Source organism: Pseudonaja textilis, chromosome 3 (assembly GCF_049901715.1).
Source record: "Pseudonaja textilis isolate UNSWEBS1 chromosome 3, rPseTex1.2, whole genome shotgun sequence".
NCBI classification, from domain to species: domain Eukaryota; kingdom Metazoa; phylum Chordata; class Lepidosauria; order Squamata; family Elapidae; genus Pseudonaja; species Pseudonaja textilis.
Window position 1 is genome coordinate 118,776,220 of NC_141992.1, and position 19,950 is coordinate 118,796,169.

The window sequence follows — 19,950 nt, forward strand, 5'->3', positions numbered from 1 at the left end:
ATGAAATTTGCTTAATGGTAGCTGTTACTCAGCAATTTTTCATCTCCCACTTCCAGTATGCTCGAAGTGAAAGCTCCCAAATTGTAAAGTGAAAACTAAAAACTCTTATTTCTAGAACCTCCCCTTTTCTTTCCTTTTACTCTCTTCCTTGTGTATATATTTACTTAAAATAGATTCCTTTCTTTTCTATTAGTTGGTGTTATGTTATCTTGAAATATGCTTGCTTTTCTTCTGTCTTTTTTTCGATAAATGAATAAATATGCAGATCCAATAAAGATTGTTAAAATATTGGATTAATTAATCTAGTTAAGTTAATAGCAATAGGGATTGTTATATTTTGAATGGGAATATAGGGGAGCTAGTAAGAACATTAAGTATAAGTTATTTAACAACTTTAGAGTTTTCTAGATTAATATTATAATTTATGGTGTTACTATATTTATGAAGGTAATATATTTTGTAGTTAAGGTTGCTTTATATTTAAGTTTAATCAGAGAAATACATATACATCTTACCAATTAGTTAAGAATATAGTTATTTAATAGATTGATAGACCTTGGTTAATATTAGTAACAGAGCTAAGAATACTGAATGCTAAATTGGAACAATATATTTACCATTGTACAACAACAAAAACAAATTATAAAGGAAATGACTTCTACAACCACCACAGCACTGAAATCCAGCAGAAAGGTCAACCCTACAATAACAACCACCTTGGCAATGACTTCACCTATGGCACAAAAAACAATAGAGGAAACACTACCAATAGAGAAGCAATTTAGAATGCTAACATCCAAGCAATGTTTCTAACCTTACAGGACTCACTGACAAGACTGCAAGAAACAACGATTAAAAATCACAGTGAAACAAGAGCAGATATTAACGAACTGAAGGAAGAGATGGGGAAACTAAAGGCAGAAATGAAGACGGACATCTTCAAAGTAGAGGGCAAAGTGGAAGTACTGCAGCAGGCCTTGGAGAAAAATGAAGTTAGAATAAAAGAGGTAGAGAAAAGAACGGAAAGAACGGAAAGAGAATTAGAAAGAGTGGATGAAGATCATAAAAACGCGAGCAAAGAAATGGTGGACTCATTGGTCCTCCTACAGATGGACAAGGAAACAACCTACTTAAAATTTCAAAATGTGGCAGAATCCAAAGAGGAAGACCTGGAATATTTGATGGCAGAGATTCTGGCCGGTCTATTGAAGATGGATAAAGATGACATTCAAAAAGAGTTCAATGAAGTTTACCGGATCAATACAAACTATGCAAGATGCCACAAATGCTCTAGGGAAGTCCACATACGATTCACCAGAAGATGTTTCCGAGATATGATATATAGAACCTCTAGAGATAAAACAATAACGTACAAAGACAAAGAAATTGTGATCCTTAAACAGATACCGAGGAGAGTAAGGGAACAAAGGCGTGATTACAAGTTTCTGGCAGCCTATTTAAACCAAAAAAGAATTACATTCAAATGGCTTATTCCAGAAGGGATGCTAGTGTCGTGGAAAGAGAGGAAAATCAAAATAGACACTACGGAAAAAACCTAGGATTTTTACAAACGAATGCTGGGCCCACGGGAGCAAAGTAGTAGGGAGGAATTGGAAATAAATTCTCAAGAAGAACTTGGTGGACACAAAAATAGTACTGGAACTGCAGGGAACCAAGAGAATACTCATTTACAACAAAAGACAGAAGGAACTACACAAACACAAGCGCAAGAAGAGAGAGGAATTGTTACACGTCAAAGAACTGAATAGATGGGAGAAGGAAAAAAACTACTATCAATAAACATAAACGGTTTAAATTCGACAAATAAAAGAAAAAGAATATTAACCAAATTAATCCAACAAAATGACGATATAATATTCCTACAAGAAACACATATAAAGAAGAAGGATGAAAAATATTTAGAATGCCCGAAATTAGGAAAGTTATTTACCACACCAGCAGATGAGGAGAAAAAGAAGGGAATTGCAGTATATGTGCAAGAAGATCTGAAGTCAGAGCTAATATGGTCGGATTCAGAAGGAAGGACTCTGGGTTTCCAGATTTGTATTAATAACATCCCAATTCTTTTAGTAGTAATTTATGTTCCGAATGGAGATCAAAAGGAGTTTTTTAAACACCTATATAGAAAATTGGTTGAATTGCAAAAAAGAAACATTTGCATTATTGGAGACTTCAACTCTATTGCTGAATTTCAAAAAGACCACAGTGATGGCAGAAAGAATAAAAAGGGGAAGAGAGAGCTTCTTAAGATCTGTAGGGAAATGATGAAAGAACTAAACTTGACAGATATATGGCAAAGACTACACCCTGAAAAAAAACAATTTACATTCTATTCAAATCCCCACCAAATATGGACAAGGATAGACATGGCATGGATGAATGGGGAAATAGCAAACGAGATAAAAGAAGTGGAAATTTTGCCTAACGAATGGGCAGATCATAACCCAATTCAGATAATATGGAAGGGCAGGGCAAAACCAAAGAAAAGATGGATGCTAAATACTCACTTAATAAGAGGGAAAGAATACATTAATAAATTAAAGGAGGAATTTTTTTTTTATAAAAGAAAATGATAATGGAGAAACCACAAAACAAAATATTTGGGACACAATGAAGGCGGTAATAAGAGGTACAACAATCTCTTATAACGCCAAGAGAAACAAGGAAAAATATTCCGAACAAAACGAATTACAACAAAGAATTAAGGAGCTAGAAACCCTTCTACAGAATAGCCCAAAAGATTTAAAATTGCAAAATCAGATAAGATTAGTTAAACAAAAATTGAATTTAATTGAACAAGAGAAAATGACCATGAATTTGAATTTGACTAGACAAACCTATTTTGAATATGCCAACAAGCCAGGAAGATGACTATCTTACAAGTTAAAAAGAAAGAAAGAAAAGAGATTGATATATCAATTAATTGATAGTAAGGGAGACATATATCAAGAAATAGAACGGAAAAAAGAAATCATTCGTAAATACTTTGAAGATCTATATAAAAAAGAAGATATTAGTGAGGATAGAATAAGAAATTATTTAGACGAAGTAACGGACAAGGTAATTGAGGAAGAAATGGTAGAACTACTGAATAAAGATATCACTGAAGCGGAATTGAAATCAGCAATAGAGAACCAGAAAAATAACAAAACTCCAGGCCCTGATGGGATTCCAGGGGAGCTGTACAAGGTAATAGTAGAACAAATTGGACCACTTATGGTGGAAGTTTTTAATGATGTTTTATTGGCAGCCAGGATGCCGGACTCGTGGAGGGGGGCATTGATCTCGCTGATCCCGAAGAAGGATATGGACCCCAGATATATAAATAATTACAGGTCGATTTCACTCTTAAATACTGATTATAAAATATTCACCTCTATTATAGCAAGCAGACTAAAGAGAATGTTAAATTTGTATATATACAAAGATCAAAACAGATTTCTCCCAACTAGGCAAATAAAAAAACAACTTAAGAATAGTATTAGACGCACTAGAATTTTATGAAGCCCACCCTGAAAAACAAGTAGCACTGATGTTCTTAGACATAGAGAAGGCTTTCGATAATCTAAATTGGCAATTCTTAATTCAAAAAATTTATAATTTGAATCTGGGCACCAAATTTGAAAATATCATAACAACTATATATGACACACAACAAGCTAATATAATAATAAATGGGGAATGTACTTGCCCAATGAAGATAGAAAAAGGAGTGAGACAGGGCTGCCCACTCTCTCCCCTGCTCTTCATATTAGCATTGGAGACATTATTAATGCGAATCAGGCAGAATTCAGATATAAAGGGATTAACGGTTAAGAAAGAGGAATATAAATTGCAAGCATTTGCGGATGATATGATTTTCTTTATCAAAGAACCAATAGACAGGGGTCTAAATCTGATGAGTGAATTAGAGAAATTTGGAGCAGTAGCAGGGCTTAAACTAAATAGAAAAAAAAACCAAATTAATCACTAAAAATCTAACAGAAAAACAGAAAATAGAACTAGAAGAAACAATGCATATACAAGTGACAAAGAAAGTGAAATATTTAGGAATTTGGCTAACACCACACTGTAAGACCCTTAAAGAAAACAATTATGATAAATTGATACATCAGGTAAGGAAAGATTTAGAATCATGGGGCAAACTTCAAATTTCACTACTAGGTCAGATCGCCACCATTAAAATGAACATTCTCCCCAAATTCTTGTACCTATTCCAAATGATCCCAATTAAATTGCACAAAAAGTTCTTTGAAGAACTCAATAGAATAACCCTGAAATTCATTTGGCAAGGTAAAAAACCCAGAATAAACGTTAAAGCAATGCAGGATATGAAGAGCAGGGGAGGGTTAGCATTCCCAAACTGGGAGTTATACCATATGGCTACCTCATTGGTTTGGCTGAAGGATTGGGTGAACTTAACCAACAAAAGAGTATTATTCCTAGAAGGCCATGATTTACAAAGGGGGGGGGGGGGATGCCTTTTTATGGGATGTAGGGAAAACCAGTCAAAAATATTTTCACAGACACTTAATCAGAGATGCACTATTAACAATTTGGAAGAAAATACAGAAAAAACATTATACAAAAGTACCAATATGGATTTCAACTATGGAGGCAAGGATTCACCCAAACAATTTGGAGATTACCAAAATGATTAAATACAAAGATCTACTGAACCCACAAGGAAATTTGAAACTGAGGCAGGAACTCCAGGAGCAAGGACAAAAAATTGATCAATGGGTCTACCTCCAGATCCAAAGTAGATACAAACAAGACAAGAAAGAATTTGGAATTAATAATAAACCTCAACAATTAGATAAAATTTTATTAGGACCAGATAAAAAAAACATAACAAAATTCTATAATTACTTATTAGAAACAGAATTGGAAGAAGAAATCGTAAAAGGAAATATGATTGCTTGGAGTAAGAATGTAGGGCGCAGCATCACTTTAGCGGAATGGGAGAAAGTCTGGGGCAGAAATAATAAGATCACCAAATCAGCAGCATATAAGGAAAACCTTTACAAAATGTTTTATAGATGGCACTTTCCCCCTTCGAGATTAGCGAAGATGCACCCTAATACAAGTCCGCATTGCTGGAAGTGCAGGAAAAAAGAAGGAGCATTTTTCCATATATGGTGGACTTGTACAGAAACCCAAAAGTACTGGAAGAAAATCAAAACTTGGTCGGAAAAAATTACTAAAGAGCAGATCGAATACAAACCAGAGTCCTTCCTGCTAGGAATTTTTGATAAACCAATTTCCAAAAAAGCCAAATACATAACAATACATATCCTAACAGCGGCCAGATTAGCTTTCGCTCAATACTGGAAGCAACATCAAATTCCATCAAATGAAATGATTCTTGAAAAAATTTCAAAATGTGCAGAAATGGACAAACTGACTCTGGCACTAAAAAACAAAGATACTTCACTATATTATGATAGCTGGGAATGTTGGTATAATTGGATTGACCAAAGATAAATTATATTTTATAGGCATAAGAGAAAAATATTAACCTACAACAAGGAGGCAGCGATATAAGTAAAGAACAGGTGTGTGAACATGACACAAATTAAGGTTATCGAAAAAAGACCTTTCAAACTGTAAAAAATAAGAATGCTTTTAACTTTCTTCTTTTCCTTTTTTTTTTCTTTCTCTTCTTGTTCTTTTTCTATTTCCCTTTCTCTCTCTTTTCTACATTTTTCTTTTTTTGCTCTCCTTTCCCCCTTTCCTTTCTTCGGTTTATTTGTGTATGTATTGTCGGTTGGTTTTAATTGTAAAATTAATAAACAATATTTTTTAAAAAATAATAATAAAAGATAACTTTCTTGGAACTTTAAGACAACAAAGCAGAAGATACTCGGGGCACAAATAATATACCTTATGTGAACCATGCTGGTCATACAGTCATGAAAAGACCATCAATTTATTGATAAAACATGTATTCTTTGGAGATTGCATATATCTGCCCTGCTTAACGATTCCTTTCTGCCATAAATATTTTAAGATGTGCTTTCATTAGGACAAAAAAGAAGCTACGTTGCTTTGAATTTTCAGCATTTTGTCCCATATAGTGGGATGAATTCAGATCAATAACACGATTCACACTGGGACATCTTCTGCTCACATGAAGCACTGGAATTGAAACCATGGGGGGCAAAACAAGGAAACAAATAGTAATATTTAGCCTACATTTTATTCTCCCTAAGTTTATTTCGTGCTGCTCTGCAGAAGCAACCAGCTTTCCAGAAAAATATGATAAAAAGGAGTATCCCAAACTTCGTTTCTCCGTTTCCTCTTACCAGGACAAGTTTGCTTTAATAATTATTTTGTTCAGACCATTTGGCACTCAGACTTCCTTGGTTATAAACCTGGACAAGCAAATCTACAATTTGGGAACTTTCCTGAAATTAGAGCTCCTGCTGGATTACCAAGTGAAGGTCAGGACCATGGAGGCCTCTGCCAAGCTGCAACCCTTATCTAAATCAAGACTACTGGTATGGTGAATCATGTCCTCATCACTATTAGGCTACATGGGATTATTTTTGATAACAGGTGCAAAATGGAGCAGCGTACATGCTAGCATATGAGAGCCACTGTAGCTATATAACTGTACGGGCTTCACACAGGTGAAATTCATACAAGTAAAATTCAAGGTATTGTTTTTCATTTATATTTCCTTATATGGCTTGGCTCCCAGGTATCCTTCAAGGCTGTTCTTTCATATGAAACTGGCATAACATACACACTTACCCAAAGATGTTGTGGAGTATTTGGCAACAATACTTTCCTATGACATCATTTAGATGTTGTCATGGATATTTTGAGATTACAAAAAAGTTTGATCACAATGTCTATGCTTCAACAGCACATTAAGCAATGAGCCCAAATACAATTCTGCTTTTAACATATCATTTCTGCTTAATTAGTAATATTATTTTCAATGCAGATATACCTTAAGTATAATATTCATGAAGTAAATCTCACTGCATTTCATCAAGCTATTTTGAGAATGTTCTTGTATTTTTTTAAACTGGCTGTCAACAAAGATATGTTCACATTATTGGTAGACCAATATTCAGGAAGCACAAAACTCGAGTTGCAACGTGCTACCATCTTCATCACAGCAAATTATTACCACAGAGCTGTGACATGTTCATTTCAGAATTTGAATTGTTCTACTGATTTTTAATTTTAGTTTGTGGATAAGACAAATCTATGTGGAAAAACAGACTAATTAGGAGGAGTGCTATAGAGATGTGCTTCTTTCACATTACCCTCCTTCCTGGACACTACCACCTTCCTTACTCCTTCATGCCACACTCACGTAACTGTGTTCTCCTTGCTATATACATAGCTTCTTCATAACAAACAACCTGTCTTTTTATGGTGGGAAAAAGCATTAAGAAAAGAAAGAAATTACCTAAAAAACTGATCACAGAAGAGGCGTGAATTTGCTTGCGTATGGCCTCCAGAGTGTTACGAATAACTTTCAGAAGAGCATCAACATTGCGATGACTGAAATGGGAAAGCAGTTCCTGAGCTTCTTCTTCAAGCATCTCCATTTCTTTCTTTTTTTTCTTGGTTAAAGGAGAAGACAATCCTACTGAAATCTGACTAGCAGTTTGTGAGGATGCTAAGACGTCCAATGGCCCTTCTTCTTCTACAAATGGGAACAAGGACTGAATTAAGTCAGCAAAATTCTGATCAACCAATAAATGAATAATCAGTACTATTTATACATACATGCAACCTTTTTGCAATTCCATATTTCTTTATGGCTTTAGGGTAACATGATAACAATCAGCATTGAGTTTTAAGTGGACAAAGGAAAATATATGAATAAGAATTGGTTGGGTCTACTATCGTCTCCATTATTTTACAATAATATAGTCAGCATAGATCCCCATGGAATTGGGGGGAAATCTGGCATCCCTCTCCTTTTTCTATATAACACGAGCATTTCAATATTAGCATGTGTTTTCTAACAGTACTTTACTTTAAACTATCCAATTGAGATCATTGTTTCAGCAGCTTGACGAAACCTGCATATTGTCAATCTCTCAAAGTAGGCCAGAGAAGAACAAACTCAGAGAACTAACAATATCTTTATTGTAAAACTAGAGTAACAGAATTTTGCAAGTCTGAAAGCCTTCTCCTCTCCTTTACTTTTACTCCCCAGAAAACCAAGGGTGCTTTCTAAAACACTTCCCATGCCCCTTTTCTTTGTGCTGCCTAAGATACCTCTTGAATGAGGATTGTCTAGGTTGCAGTTCTTCCTCCTGTTTCCCAAGGTCATTTCCACATGCCATTACACAAAAATCCAGGATTCTTGTGCAATTTATTTATTTATTTTATTTTGTCAAGCGATTATAACAGGTATAAGTATAAACATAGTTATGAGTACATGAAATCGATACATATAAGAAAAATAAAAAGAAACAATAGGACAGGGAAGGTAGGCATGTTGGTGTGCTTATACATGCCCCCTACAGACCGCTTAGGAAAGGGGTGAGGTCAATAGTAGACAGTCTAAGATTAAAGTTTTGGGGGTCTGGGGAAGAAACCACAGAGTCAGGTAGAGTATTCCAGACATTGACCACTCTGTTGCTGAAGTCTTATTTCCTGAAAACAAATTTGGTGTGGTTTACCTTGAGTTTGCATCTACTGTGTGCTCTTGTATTGTTATGGTTGAAGCTGAAGTATTCATTGACAGGTAGGACATTGCAATATATAATTTTATGTACTATATTTAGATCGGACCAAAGGCAGCATAGTTCTAGGTTTTCTAGGTCTAGAATTTCAAGTCTGGTGGCATAAGATATTCTGCTACAAATAGAGGAGTGGAGAACTCTTCTTGTGAAATATTTCCGGACTTTCTCAACTGTATTAATATCAGATACGTAATGCAGGTTCCAGACTGATGAGCAGTATTCAAGTATTGGTCCAGCAAATGTTTTGTATGCTCTAGTTAGTAGTGTGATATTACCAGAGAAAAAGCTATGCAGGATTAATTTAACAACTTTTAATGCCTTTTTGGCTATGTAGTTACAGTGGGCTCTAGCACTTAGATCATTAGAGATGAGTACTCCAAGATCCTTGACAGAGTTTGGATCATCAACAAGATCTTGACTATTCAGCTTGCATTTTATTTACTGATTTTTTCTACCAATATGTAAGACAGAGCATTTATTTGTTAGATTTGAAGTTGCCATTTGATTGACCATTCTGATACATAGTCAAGGTCTTTTTGGAGTGTAGTAGTATTGTCTGTGGTGTTGAATAGCTTTACATCATTGGTGAAGAGAACACAGTTGCTCTTAATATGATCACAGAGGTCATTTATGTAGAGTATGAAGAGAGTTTGTCCTAGAATACTGCCTTGGGGGACACCAATGTTGACAGGTACAGAACTTGATAGGACGCTCCCAATTTTGACCATTTGTTGCTTGTTTGACAAGAATGCTTCTATCCAGTTATGCAGGTCTCCAGAGATACCATAAGATTTTAGTTTTAGGAGTAGTTTGTCATGTATCATTGAATCAAAGGCTTTACAGAAGTCTACATAAATTGAGTCTATTGCTTTGCCCTGATTGAGTTGTTTAGTCCATATGTTTTTGCAGTGTAAAAGTTGCAGATTACAGGATAGTTTTTTTTCTGAAACCATATATATGAAACCATACATATGAAGCTATGTATTGGTTTGATTCACATTTACTTAATTAAAATAGAAAAGTTATAAATGCTTATTATGTCAGATGCCCTTACTTACAAACTACTGTTTGAAAAGTTTTGCTCTTACTTTTCAGAGGTTTCTAACATCATCTAAATATTCCACACCCCAAAGGTCTCTAGCATTACAGGTGTAAATATATGCTTGCCTCAACATGAAAAATGTTTTAGCTGCAGAATGTTCTATCTAGAATTTGGTCCTCTTCTTATTCTTTAAATAGCTTACAGAAAAGTGGTAAAGTATTCTCACTGGCTCAATTTGCATTAGCTGTGTAGCAGTGGTGGGATTAAAAAATTTTTTACTACCAGTTCTATGGGCGTGGCTTGGTGGGCATGGCTTGGCTTGGTGGGCGTAGCTTGGTGGTTGCGGCAGGGGAAGGATACTGTAAAATCTCCATTCCCTCCCCACTCCTGGGGGAAGGTTATTGCAAAATCCCCATTCATTCCCCACCCTACTAACATGCTTTCCAGCTCCGTTCTCCTGTGCAGGGCAACAAAAAAACAACAGCCGATCAGCTGGGACTCTGGAGGCAGAGAATAGATGTGGGTGGGGCCAATCAGCGATGGTATTTGTCGGCTCTCCAAACTACTCAAAATTTCTGCTACCGGTTCTCCAGAACTGGTCAGAACCTGCTGAATACCACCTCTGCTGTGTAGGTGGTAGAACTGATTATGTTGTTGAAATATACTATTCCATTCATTTATCTTATTTAATTTACTTGCATTCTAACTTACAAGCCACAGATGTTTTAATGAAGAGCATAAACAAGTAATAGTACTAATTTACATATGGTAGTATGTTTGCTCTTTACCTTCATTAATTCCTTCAGTTCTGCTCCCACTCAGAAAACTCTCACCAGCATCTCCCTTATTCTGTGCATCCAGATCTAGCAACATGTTAATAAGCTCATTTGTTGCTTCTTCTGCTAATGAGCTTTTAAGATGCAGTGTGTATACTCCTTTAGTACAGAGCTCCTGGAAACAAAATATGGAGCATTAGTTAAATTCCACTCTAGTTTAGCAGTGCCAGCAATAGGATATACTTAAAAAACTCATATCATCTTAACATTCTCCCATGCTGCATATCCACAAAGAAGAGAAAAGTTCCACAGCCATGAGAAACATGAATTAAAGACAGTGGAGAACTGCTAACAAAATATAAAACATATCTGATTCTAATGAGTTTCCAAGACTCATTGGAAGGTAAGCCAGATACCCTTCACCAGCTGGAACTGTGAGAAATATAACTGTTCTTGATTCAAAAGCAGGTTCTTCCATTTGTATGATGAATATGAATCTGGTAACCACTGACAGAAAAAAAAATCTGTTATCAACTGACATTTCCATTTTTTCCATTTCAAAGGTAGAGCCCAATTCCAAAGAAAAGAGAATAAAACTTTTCCCAAATCTGAATGTTTTAAGACCCACAGAAGCATTATTTTGACATTTTCTTGACATACACAGAGAAATGTTTTTCAAAACATCTGAATCATTTTTGTTACAACCATGTGATAGTATCCACTAAAGGGAGAGAGCAAATTGGCAGTCATTTCTACAAAGAGGCATTGCTGATTCTACATGCAGGATAACTAGCAGTTGCTTCTCAACAGGCTTTGGTTTCTAAATCATGTCCATGTTGCACACCACACCTTCTGATCCATGAATTTCTCTGTTTCATTCTTTTCTTCCAGAGTTATTTGAATATTTATTCTTTCTTTGTCATTTCTTTCCCGATTTAGTCAACTGGTATACACCTGGGCTCACACAACACACTCATCCATATTATTATGTTTGACATGTTTGGCTAAACCTCTGTGGACCCACCTATAGTGTCTTATTGAGCAAATCATGGTTAAAAAACAAAGAATGACTTTGAATGATTCAGCAACCCAACCTATTTCCCCAGCTTTTATTCTTCCTAGCGGTTTCTTAGCAGCCAGTATTCCTAAGGATTAGCCTTTATTTCTAGGCTTCCATATGCATCCTTATATCTTGGAGAAAGTCAGGTCAAGGATAACATTTCAGTCCATCCCCTTCTCTTCTCTGTGCCTGCTATTTTTTGGTAACATGCTGTTACTGATGCAATGATGTACACTCTTCTGGTTTCTATTTCAACAGAGCCTGAATGTATGAACTCAATGAAATGGATCACGACCACATATTACTCTCCTTGAAAGAAATATTGTCACTGCATGATGCCTTTGCTGCCTACTTCAAACAAAGACTGATTATTGTGCTGTCATGCCAACACTCCCTGCCTGAGTTGACTACTGTGATTCAGAGCAATGTTTCATATCTGGCGATTTTAGTGACTGGGCATTGTGGCCTCATGTTAATGGTATCTGCCAGAAGAAAAGAGACACACTGACCCCTGCAGCTACCTCTGCCAATCATTTCAATAAAAAAGATGTCATTCTATTTACTAAGTCAGATAGCAGTTTCTTCTTTTCTTGTTCTTCTTTCTCTCAAATGCATAATTCTGCTCTATGCATATACATCGGCACTGCCATCTATACATGATTTAAAAGCCACTGATTTCAATTCTCTGTGCTATGTTTGTCTGATGTCTGTCAGTCCTATTTTACAGCAGGAAATAAGAGTTAAGTGACTGGGAAGAATGAGGATGGGAAAAAAGAACCAAAAGTCTAACTTTGAAAATGGTCACCATTATTCTTGTGGAGCAAAAGACAACAAAACTATCATTTTAATCTTGATTTATGTCAGCCCCATGTAAAAATTAAACAAAAAACTCCACTCAGAATGTCAGATAACAAAAAAAAAAGAATCCTAATCTTACCTCTTTCTTTGTAACATACTTTTTTTTTACAATATACCCTATTGTACTGTATTGAGAGTTAATGCCACAATGCACAATAGAGGATTTGGGGTTGGGTTTTCTTTTCTTTTCTTTTTTGTGTGCCTTCAGGTCAGTGTGGATTCCAGGATTTTTCTCAGCAAGATTTCTGAGGTGATTTGCCACAACCTTCTTTCAAGGTCTAAGAAAGAGGAACTGGCCCATGGTCATGTAGCCAGGGGTGAGTTTCTACCGGTTCTGTCCGGTACTATAGAACCGGATGTTATGATTCTGCGCAGTTTGGAGAACCGGCAAATCACGCCCCTGGCTGTACCTGCCCCTCCCTGTCGGCCCCACCTCTCCTTGCCCACACAAACAGCTGACGGAAGGTGAGGTGGGGAGCTGGTCTTGAAAGCCCCAATGCCACCAGAATCGCTGCCATTGCGTTCCTTGGACACCATTATCGCCATTCCTGTCTTGCTGCTGCTTCATCCCCCACCACCACCACCACAGGTATGGCAAGCCCTGGGCCAGGGCTAAACAGCTTGCCTTTCCTCCCCCTGCTATGCTTCCCCCTTGTGGAAGCGAGGCTAGGAAGGCTGCTTGCAGTGAGGGAAATATGGGGGGGGGAGGTGCGCTTCACAGATGTGGTGACAATGGTGCTGGAATTCCCTTCTCATTTGTAAAATGTGTGAAGTTTAAAGGTGCCGTGCAGTGCGAGCCTGCTCACAACAAGGAAAATATGGGGGGATGCGCTGTGTGGCACCTTTAAACTTAGCGCGCTCCTCATTTGTGAAGCGCACTAAATTTGGTGCTGAGTTTGTGTGAGGCTACTCAAAGCAAGATGAGAGGAATATGGGGGGGGGGACTTTTCTCCTGACTGACGCTGCTGCTCTTGCCATGGAGGAGAGAGATGAGAAACAGAGAGGGAGGGAGAATGAAAAAGAAAGCTATGCTACTGTAAGTATTCCAGAAGCAACATCTCCCTTCCAGTGTCCACAGCCCCAACCAATCTCCCATGCAACAGGAGGAGAAATTTCATCCATGTAAAAGCTGCATGACAGGAACAGGAAATTCTTTCTGGTAGCCCTTGAAAGCCTGTTGCCTATCACCCTCTTGGGCAAAGCATGTGAGCCATTTCCTCCTTTCAGTGGTCCATGAAAGTACATCTATAATATGTAGATAATAAAGTCAAAAAAAGATGAACAACATTTTTATAGAATTATAGATAAGTTGAGGCTGGGTGTGACAAGAAATGGCTGGGAGGGAAGCGAGCCCTTGACATGACATATACACATGCTACACACACACACACACACACACACACACACACACACACACACAAAATCGTTGCCTCTTTTGAATACATAGTGGAAAGGAAGAAAGAATATTGGATACATATACACAATGTGTGTGAAAAAAACTGCAAAGAAATAGGATTATAAAAAAACAGCTTCCTATCTTAGCAGTTGTAGATGAGAGAGAGAAAGAGAAATGAGAAACAGAGAGGGAGAAAGAGAAAGAGATGACAGAGAGAGAGATGAGAAAGAGGGAGAAAGAAAGAAAGGCAAGACAGAGATACCTGTTTAAAAGGAAATAGAAAAATGGCTCTTTGAGTGTTTAAGGTTGCAGACCCCTGGATTAGGCAAACACCATGGTCGTTAAGTGAACCTTGTGGTCATTAAGCAAACACTGGTTGTTAAAAAGGCCATTTTCCCCAATGGACATTTTTAATCAGAAACCAGAAGGAATTGTTGGAAACTGGCAAAAAAACAGGAAACCTCAGTCACAAGACTGTGTGGGATGTTGTAACTGGTAACAAGTAAGAGTGTGTGTGTGTGTGTGTGTGTGTGTGTGTGTGGCTGACAAAACACCAAAAACAGGCCAAGTAGCTCTGTGGAGGTCAGTCATAAATTAGAACACTTGCTAAGCAACTGGCCATTAAGTGAGGACCTGGTGATTAAGCGAGGACCACTTACATTTGGTTTGCCAGTCACATAACCACATGGCGATGCCCACCCCAGTCACACCCAGTCCCACCCCTTACCCAGTACTTGCCTGCTTGCCTGCTAAATTGCTATTTTTCCTTTTTCCAACCATCATCTGTTCTGCTGTGCCAGGAGATTTAGATTAGCTAGGAAGCAGGAAATGGTTGGATTTCTCGCTTTCTAGCTAGTCTTTAGATCTTCGGCTCAGCATAGCCGAACCTCCCTTTAGGACTGAAAGTTTGCTTGCAAGCAAATTTAGTGCAGACTCACGGCAAGCAAATTTGAGAGACTGAGCTAGCCAATGGCAGATAGATAGATCACTGAATGATTCTGTGAGCAACTCAATCTGCCTGCTTTGCCTGATTTTGGGTAAAAGTTGCTCTTTTTTATTAAAAAATCAATATTTGCATGCATGGTATGTTGTGAGTTAATTTTGTGAGTTTGCTTGCAAGCAAATTTTATGTGACAGACTGAGCTAGCCAATGGAAGATAGATTTCTGAATGAATCTATGATTCTGTGAGCAACTCAATCTGCCTGCTTTACCTGATTTTGGGTAAAAGCTGCTCTTTTTATAAAAAATTCAATATTTATATAAATATTTATAATATTTACATACAAGCCATGCCCAGCCAGTCACATGACCACCAAGCCACACCCATAAATTAGGCCATGCCCACAGAACTGGTTAAGAAATTTGAATCCCACCCCTACGTGTAGCTAGCTTTGTGCCTACGATGGGCCTAGAACTTATGGGTCTCCTGGTTTCTAGCCTGGTGCCTTAACCATTATACCAAACAAGCTCTCGTCCAAAAGAGATCAGTCCCAAGAAATTTCTTTATATTTCTGTGCAAAGAAGTGTGTTTGTGTGCACGTAAGTTGTGAGCTACTATTTTCCCTCTGAAAATAGGGCTGGATTACATAGATGAGTTTCCCATCACAGAAAATGAAACTATAGGATTGTACCTTTGTCATGTTAAGGAATTGCTCACAGGTGAGTGGATCGTCTTCAGAAAGGCTGCAGAGGGGCACAGTACTAATTTCTTGAAGAATAGTACTAATACGAAATTCTATTAAGTCATTTACTCGATCAAGTAGCAGCTCCAGGTTATCTTGAAAAGCAAAGAAGATACATTTTGTTATCAAGACAATCTGTTTAATAGCTAAGCCTCTCTCTGAAAACATTTATGAAGAACATGGCAGCATTTCACACCAACTTTAAGCATCATTTTTCCAGGATAGCAGAATTCATCCTCAAAATTGTCAAGGGGGCAAAAGAAAACATTCCAATGGGATCAGTCTCTAAGATGTTCAGAGTGCTGCTTTTAGCGTAACATACTCTTAAGGAATGAGTTTGTGCAGGCACTGACACAGAGTCTTATTTGTTTGCACATTGACCAACAATCTGTAGACGAATAGAGGAAAGCATTAGATGAAGACTTTATATTTATTGATTTATTGGGTCATATTTTTTTGGCCTTTCCTCCAAGAGCTCAAGGCTGTTTACATAAGGATCGTCTTTCAGTTTATCTCTTTCTGCCTTTCGAATAAAAGCAGACTGCAAAAGCAAATTTGCTACCTTAAGCTAAGCCTTTTTTTTTTAACAAACCACAATGGTTCTCAATACAGGTTAAAGACAAATTCAAAGAAGCATAATCACAGTTGCCTTTTCCTGCAATAGAATGAGCACTTGAATGTGCACTAAAGAGAAAAGGGCCAGGCATCTAGAAAAGATCCTTTTTCCACCCTTGTAAATCAAAACCTTTATATTTTGCTTCAACAGCAACCCCATACTATGTGAATTCTCGAACAAAAAGTGTCAATAACTATCAGAATAACAGAGTAACAGAATAACAGAAGGGACCCTGGAGGTTTTCTACTCCAACCCCCTGCTCAACCAGGAAACCCTGTAACATTTCAGATAAATAATTGTCCGATCTCTTCTTAAAAACCTTCAGTGTTACAGCACCTACAACTTCTGGAGGCAAGTTGTTCCATTGATTAATTGTTCTGTCAGGAAATTTCTCCTTAATTCTAAATTGCTTGTGTCCTTGATTAGTTTCCATCCATAGCTTCTTGTCCTGCCTTCAGGTGCTTTGGAGACTAGATTGGCCCTATCTTCTTTGTGGCAACTTCTTAGATATTGGAACACTGCTAGCATATCACCCCTAATCCTCCATTTCATTAAACCGGACAATTTCTCTGTATTGGAAAAAAATGAACCATAGATGATAAATTGACTACTAGCATGCCTACTTCCTGAAGATCCACATGTCTATCTCCACAGTCCAAACTAGGAAGAATTAAAAAAAAATAAAGAAAGGATAACTTTGGCAACGTTCACAAATTTCAATGGTTACTGCAGGAACTATTTATATACCATGAAGATTAGACAGATATAGGGTTTCTCAACCTTGGCAAGTTTTAAGATGTCTGGACTTCAACTTCCAGAATTTCCCAGCCAGGAATTCTGGGAATTGAAGTCTGGACATCTTAAATTTGCCAAGGTTTGAGAAACACCGAGATAGGCCATATGCAAAGACTTACCAAGTTTACTGAATATATTCTCTAAATAGTTTTCAATATTCAGGGATGTCCAGGTCAGTGTGGTTATTCCTGGTTGAACCGACTCATCCACTTTAGCCACATGAGGAGCCATTAGACCATGAAGTGGGACTTGGATTTTTGATTTTACTCTCTTATATTCTGCCAGCATCACCTGAAAAAGAACAAACTTCAACGGTAACTGAAAGTATAATTGCAGACTCACTGAACTGGTCATGATGTGTTGCGTACGTTTCAAAGTTTATTTGCATAACCTGTGACTGAAAATAGAAATACTGAAAATAGGACAATAATCAAGTATTGAAGTTGGAAATGAAGGAATAAAACAGGGCTATTGAGATTGTACTTCAGCACATTGAAATATAAAGTGTGCAGAAGTGCTTTAATGATAACTAGACTGGAACCTGCAAACTTCCTTTTTTTTTGTTTTTGGTTAGTTAATAAAATAAATTTAGCCGTAATTTATTCATCTTTACATCTGAGTCATATCCCTGTTTCAGGAGATACAGAGCCTGAACTAAATCAGTTTTTTATGAATATGTTTAGTAGCAAATGTTATACAACTATTAAAAGAAGTCAGAAAAAAAGCTTTTAAAATATATACTGTATATAAAGCCTTTAAAAGTTTGTTTCAAGGCATTTATCTGTAACAGAACAATACCTGTAGTTTATTGAAATTTTGTTTGTAGGCATCCTGTTTGTCTTGAATAGCAATGGCCAGTGGTGGGATTTCTAGCCCCATGCGGGCCATGCACTTAGTTTCCCTGATTAAGGTGAGAATCTCAGGATCAAAATTCACAAATATTTCTCCAGTCTCTGGAGCTTTCACCAATAATGATGCCTGAAGTCCCGATTTAATTAGCTGAACCTAGAAATAACAAGTGTTCCACCTATTAACCTTGTCAAATAGCAGATTATCACAGACAGATATCAAAAGTTTTGGAGAAGAACTAGTAATCAGGTTCAGACACACATAAGCGTTTGACTTTTTCTGATTTAAACAGTGATAGATCCCAGCTCTTCTAGCTACAGTATGTAGAACTTTCCTTGACACCTAGGATACCAACTTAACCAAGCTTATACCAATAAAATTGAGGGACATCAATTCAATATCCTAGTTACTGTAGCAGGGCAAACTTTTTATTATCTCATACATGCACTATTGCTGCTACAATCCCAACTGTGATTCTAAAAAAAATTATATTAACATCTAAGTATATTAATAGCAAAATTTTCCACAATGTTCATTATAAAAATATGCAGCATATTGTAGTATGGTACCTGTTGAAGCCATCCTCTGTGGTAGATGATTTCAAACTCAAGAAGGACTTTAGCTACTCTGTTGTAGTTGCGAATTATAGGCTTTGCTTCTTCTGTCTGCAGAACCATGGAATGTTTTTGGAATAGATTCATGGGTTCCTGGATTCGGTGAAACAGCTGTCGTGCCCACAAGATCTTACCGGCCGTGGGAGGAAGATTACGAGCCAGAGGAGGATCATTCTTGTGTTTTGAGTACAACTTGGAGACCATCTCAATGTCACGATCATAGTTTTGCAGGATGATCTGATATTTATTAGCAATGCCAAGATTAGGGATTCCAAGCCTATGAAAAAACATCATCATAATCAAGAAGGTTCAGTACATTGTTTATTTTTCAATTAATTATTCTGAAGAAGATACCAAAGATTAGTTTAACTTTCTGAATCAATATATTGATTCATTCATCAATCCCATAGTACTGATCACGGAATCACCTAACCATAATACATTGATATGTCAAATAGGAATAGACAAATCTACATTACTGTGTAACTAAGAAAAAAGTATTTATATATTTGCATGATAAAATGAAATATGTATCATTTTGTCCCATAAATTTTAAGTAGAAGTGTGCAAAATATTTCAAACTCAAAATACTTTCAAGCTCTAAAAATCATTTGAGTACAAAGTGTTTCTGAATTTTTCAGGATTCTCTATTTCAAAATATTGTATGTATTGTATTGCATTGCCATGCATTGTATTTTCATTTTTGTAGTGTATATCTCACTAAATTCCAAAAAGGTTTCGAGCAGCTTGCAATCATATAAAAGTACAACAAAAAGAACTTAGAAAAATAACCAAACTCCAAAAGTCAACAAAGATCCATTTCCTAATCATTTATATTACAAGAAAAATGGTCCTAACAGCAGTAGTGTAATCGCCTGTTTTATACTTGAAAGAGTGCTTTTTGGTTCAAATACCACCACATTGGAACATCCCTTTCAAACTTTAAAATATAAGTTTTAGATTCCAATGATTTGAATTCCAAATGTTTTTTAACATTAATTTTATATGTCTGCATTTTGTTTGTGGAAGTGTTCAGATTTTTTTTTAAGGAAAGGTGGTGTTATTTTTGTCTGCTGTTATCTGAATAAGTCATATATTTTATTTCAAAGAACCTATGGGAAGCTAAATTTACCAAGATTCGCAAAGTAAAAGATTTTTTAACACACGTGCGTCACCGTGTGATCTCAGGAATGGATGGACATTTGATATCTTATGCCAGGTATATATGAAAGTTGACTGTTTTTTGGTTGTATGATTTGATTGTTATTAACACTTTGTTTTAGTTTGATTAATTTCCCAAATTATATTAACATATACGTGATGCTGAATTTCTAAACTAGGCAAATTTTCCTCTTACAGACTATTTGGGCAGTATTTTGCTTGATACACAGCAGATGATAATCCTATATAACTAGAAATAAATTACTCTGCTCTCCTCTCCTCTAAGTCCATAATCATGATGTCTTTGTTCTAAAAAAAAAAAAAAAGAAGTGGACTATTATGTTGTTGTACGGTCCAGA

General features: G+C 36.6%; 1 protein-coding gene across 3 annotated transcripts in view; it reads right to left on the reverse strand.

Moving 5' to 3' along the window:
- DNAH5 (dynein axonemal heavy chain 5) overlaps positions 1-19,950 on the reverse strand; it is a 153,127-nt gene that overhangs the window by 114,475 nt on the left and 18,702 nt on the right. For all 3 annotated transcript variants that reach the window (XM_087930711.1, XM_087930712.1, XM_087930710.1), the window contains exons 14-19: positions 18,386-18,707; positions 17,766-17,972; positions 17,087-17,258; positions 15,506-15,651; positions 10,572-10,734; positions 7,451-7,690 (exon numbers count right to left, since the gene is read on the reverse strand). In XM_087930711.1, coding sequence (XP_087786837.1) covers positions 7,451-7,690; positions 10,572-10,734; positions 15,506-15,651; positions 17,087-17,258; positions 17,766-17,972; positions 18,386-18,707 — 1,250 coding nt within the window. The remainder of the gene's footprint in view (positions 1-7,450; positions 7,691-10,571; positions 10,735-15,505; positions 15,652-17,086; positions 17,259-17,765; positions 17,973-18,385; positions 18,708-19,950) is intronic.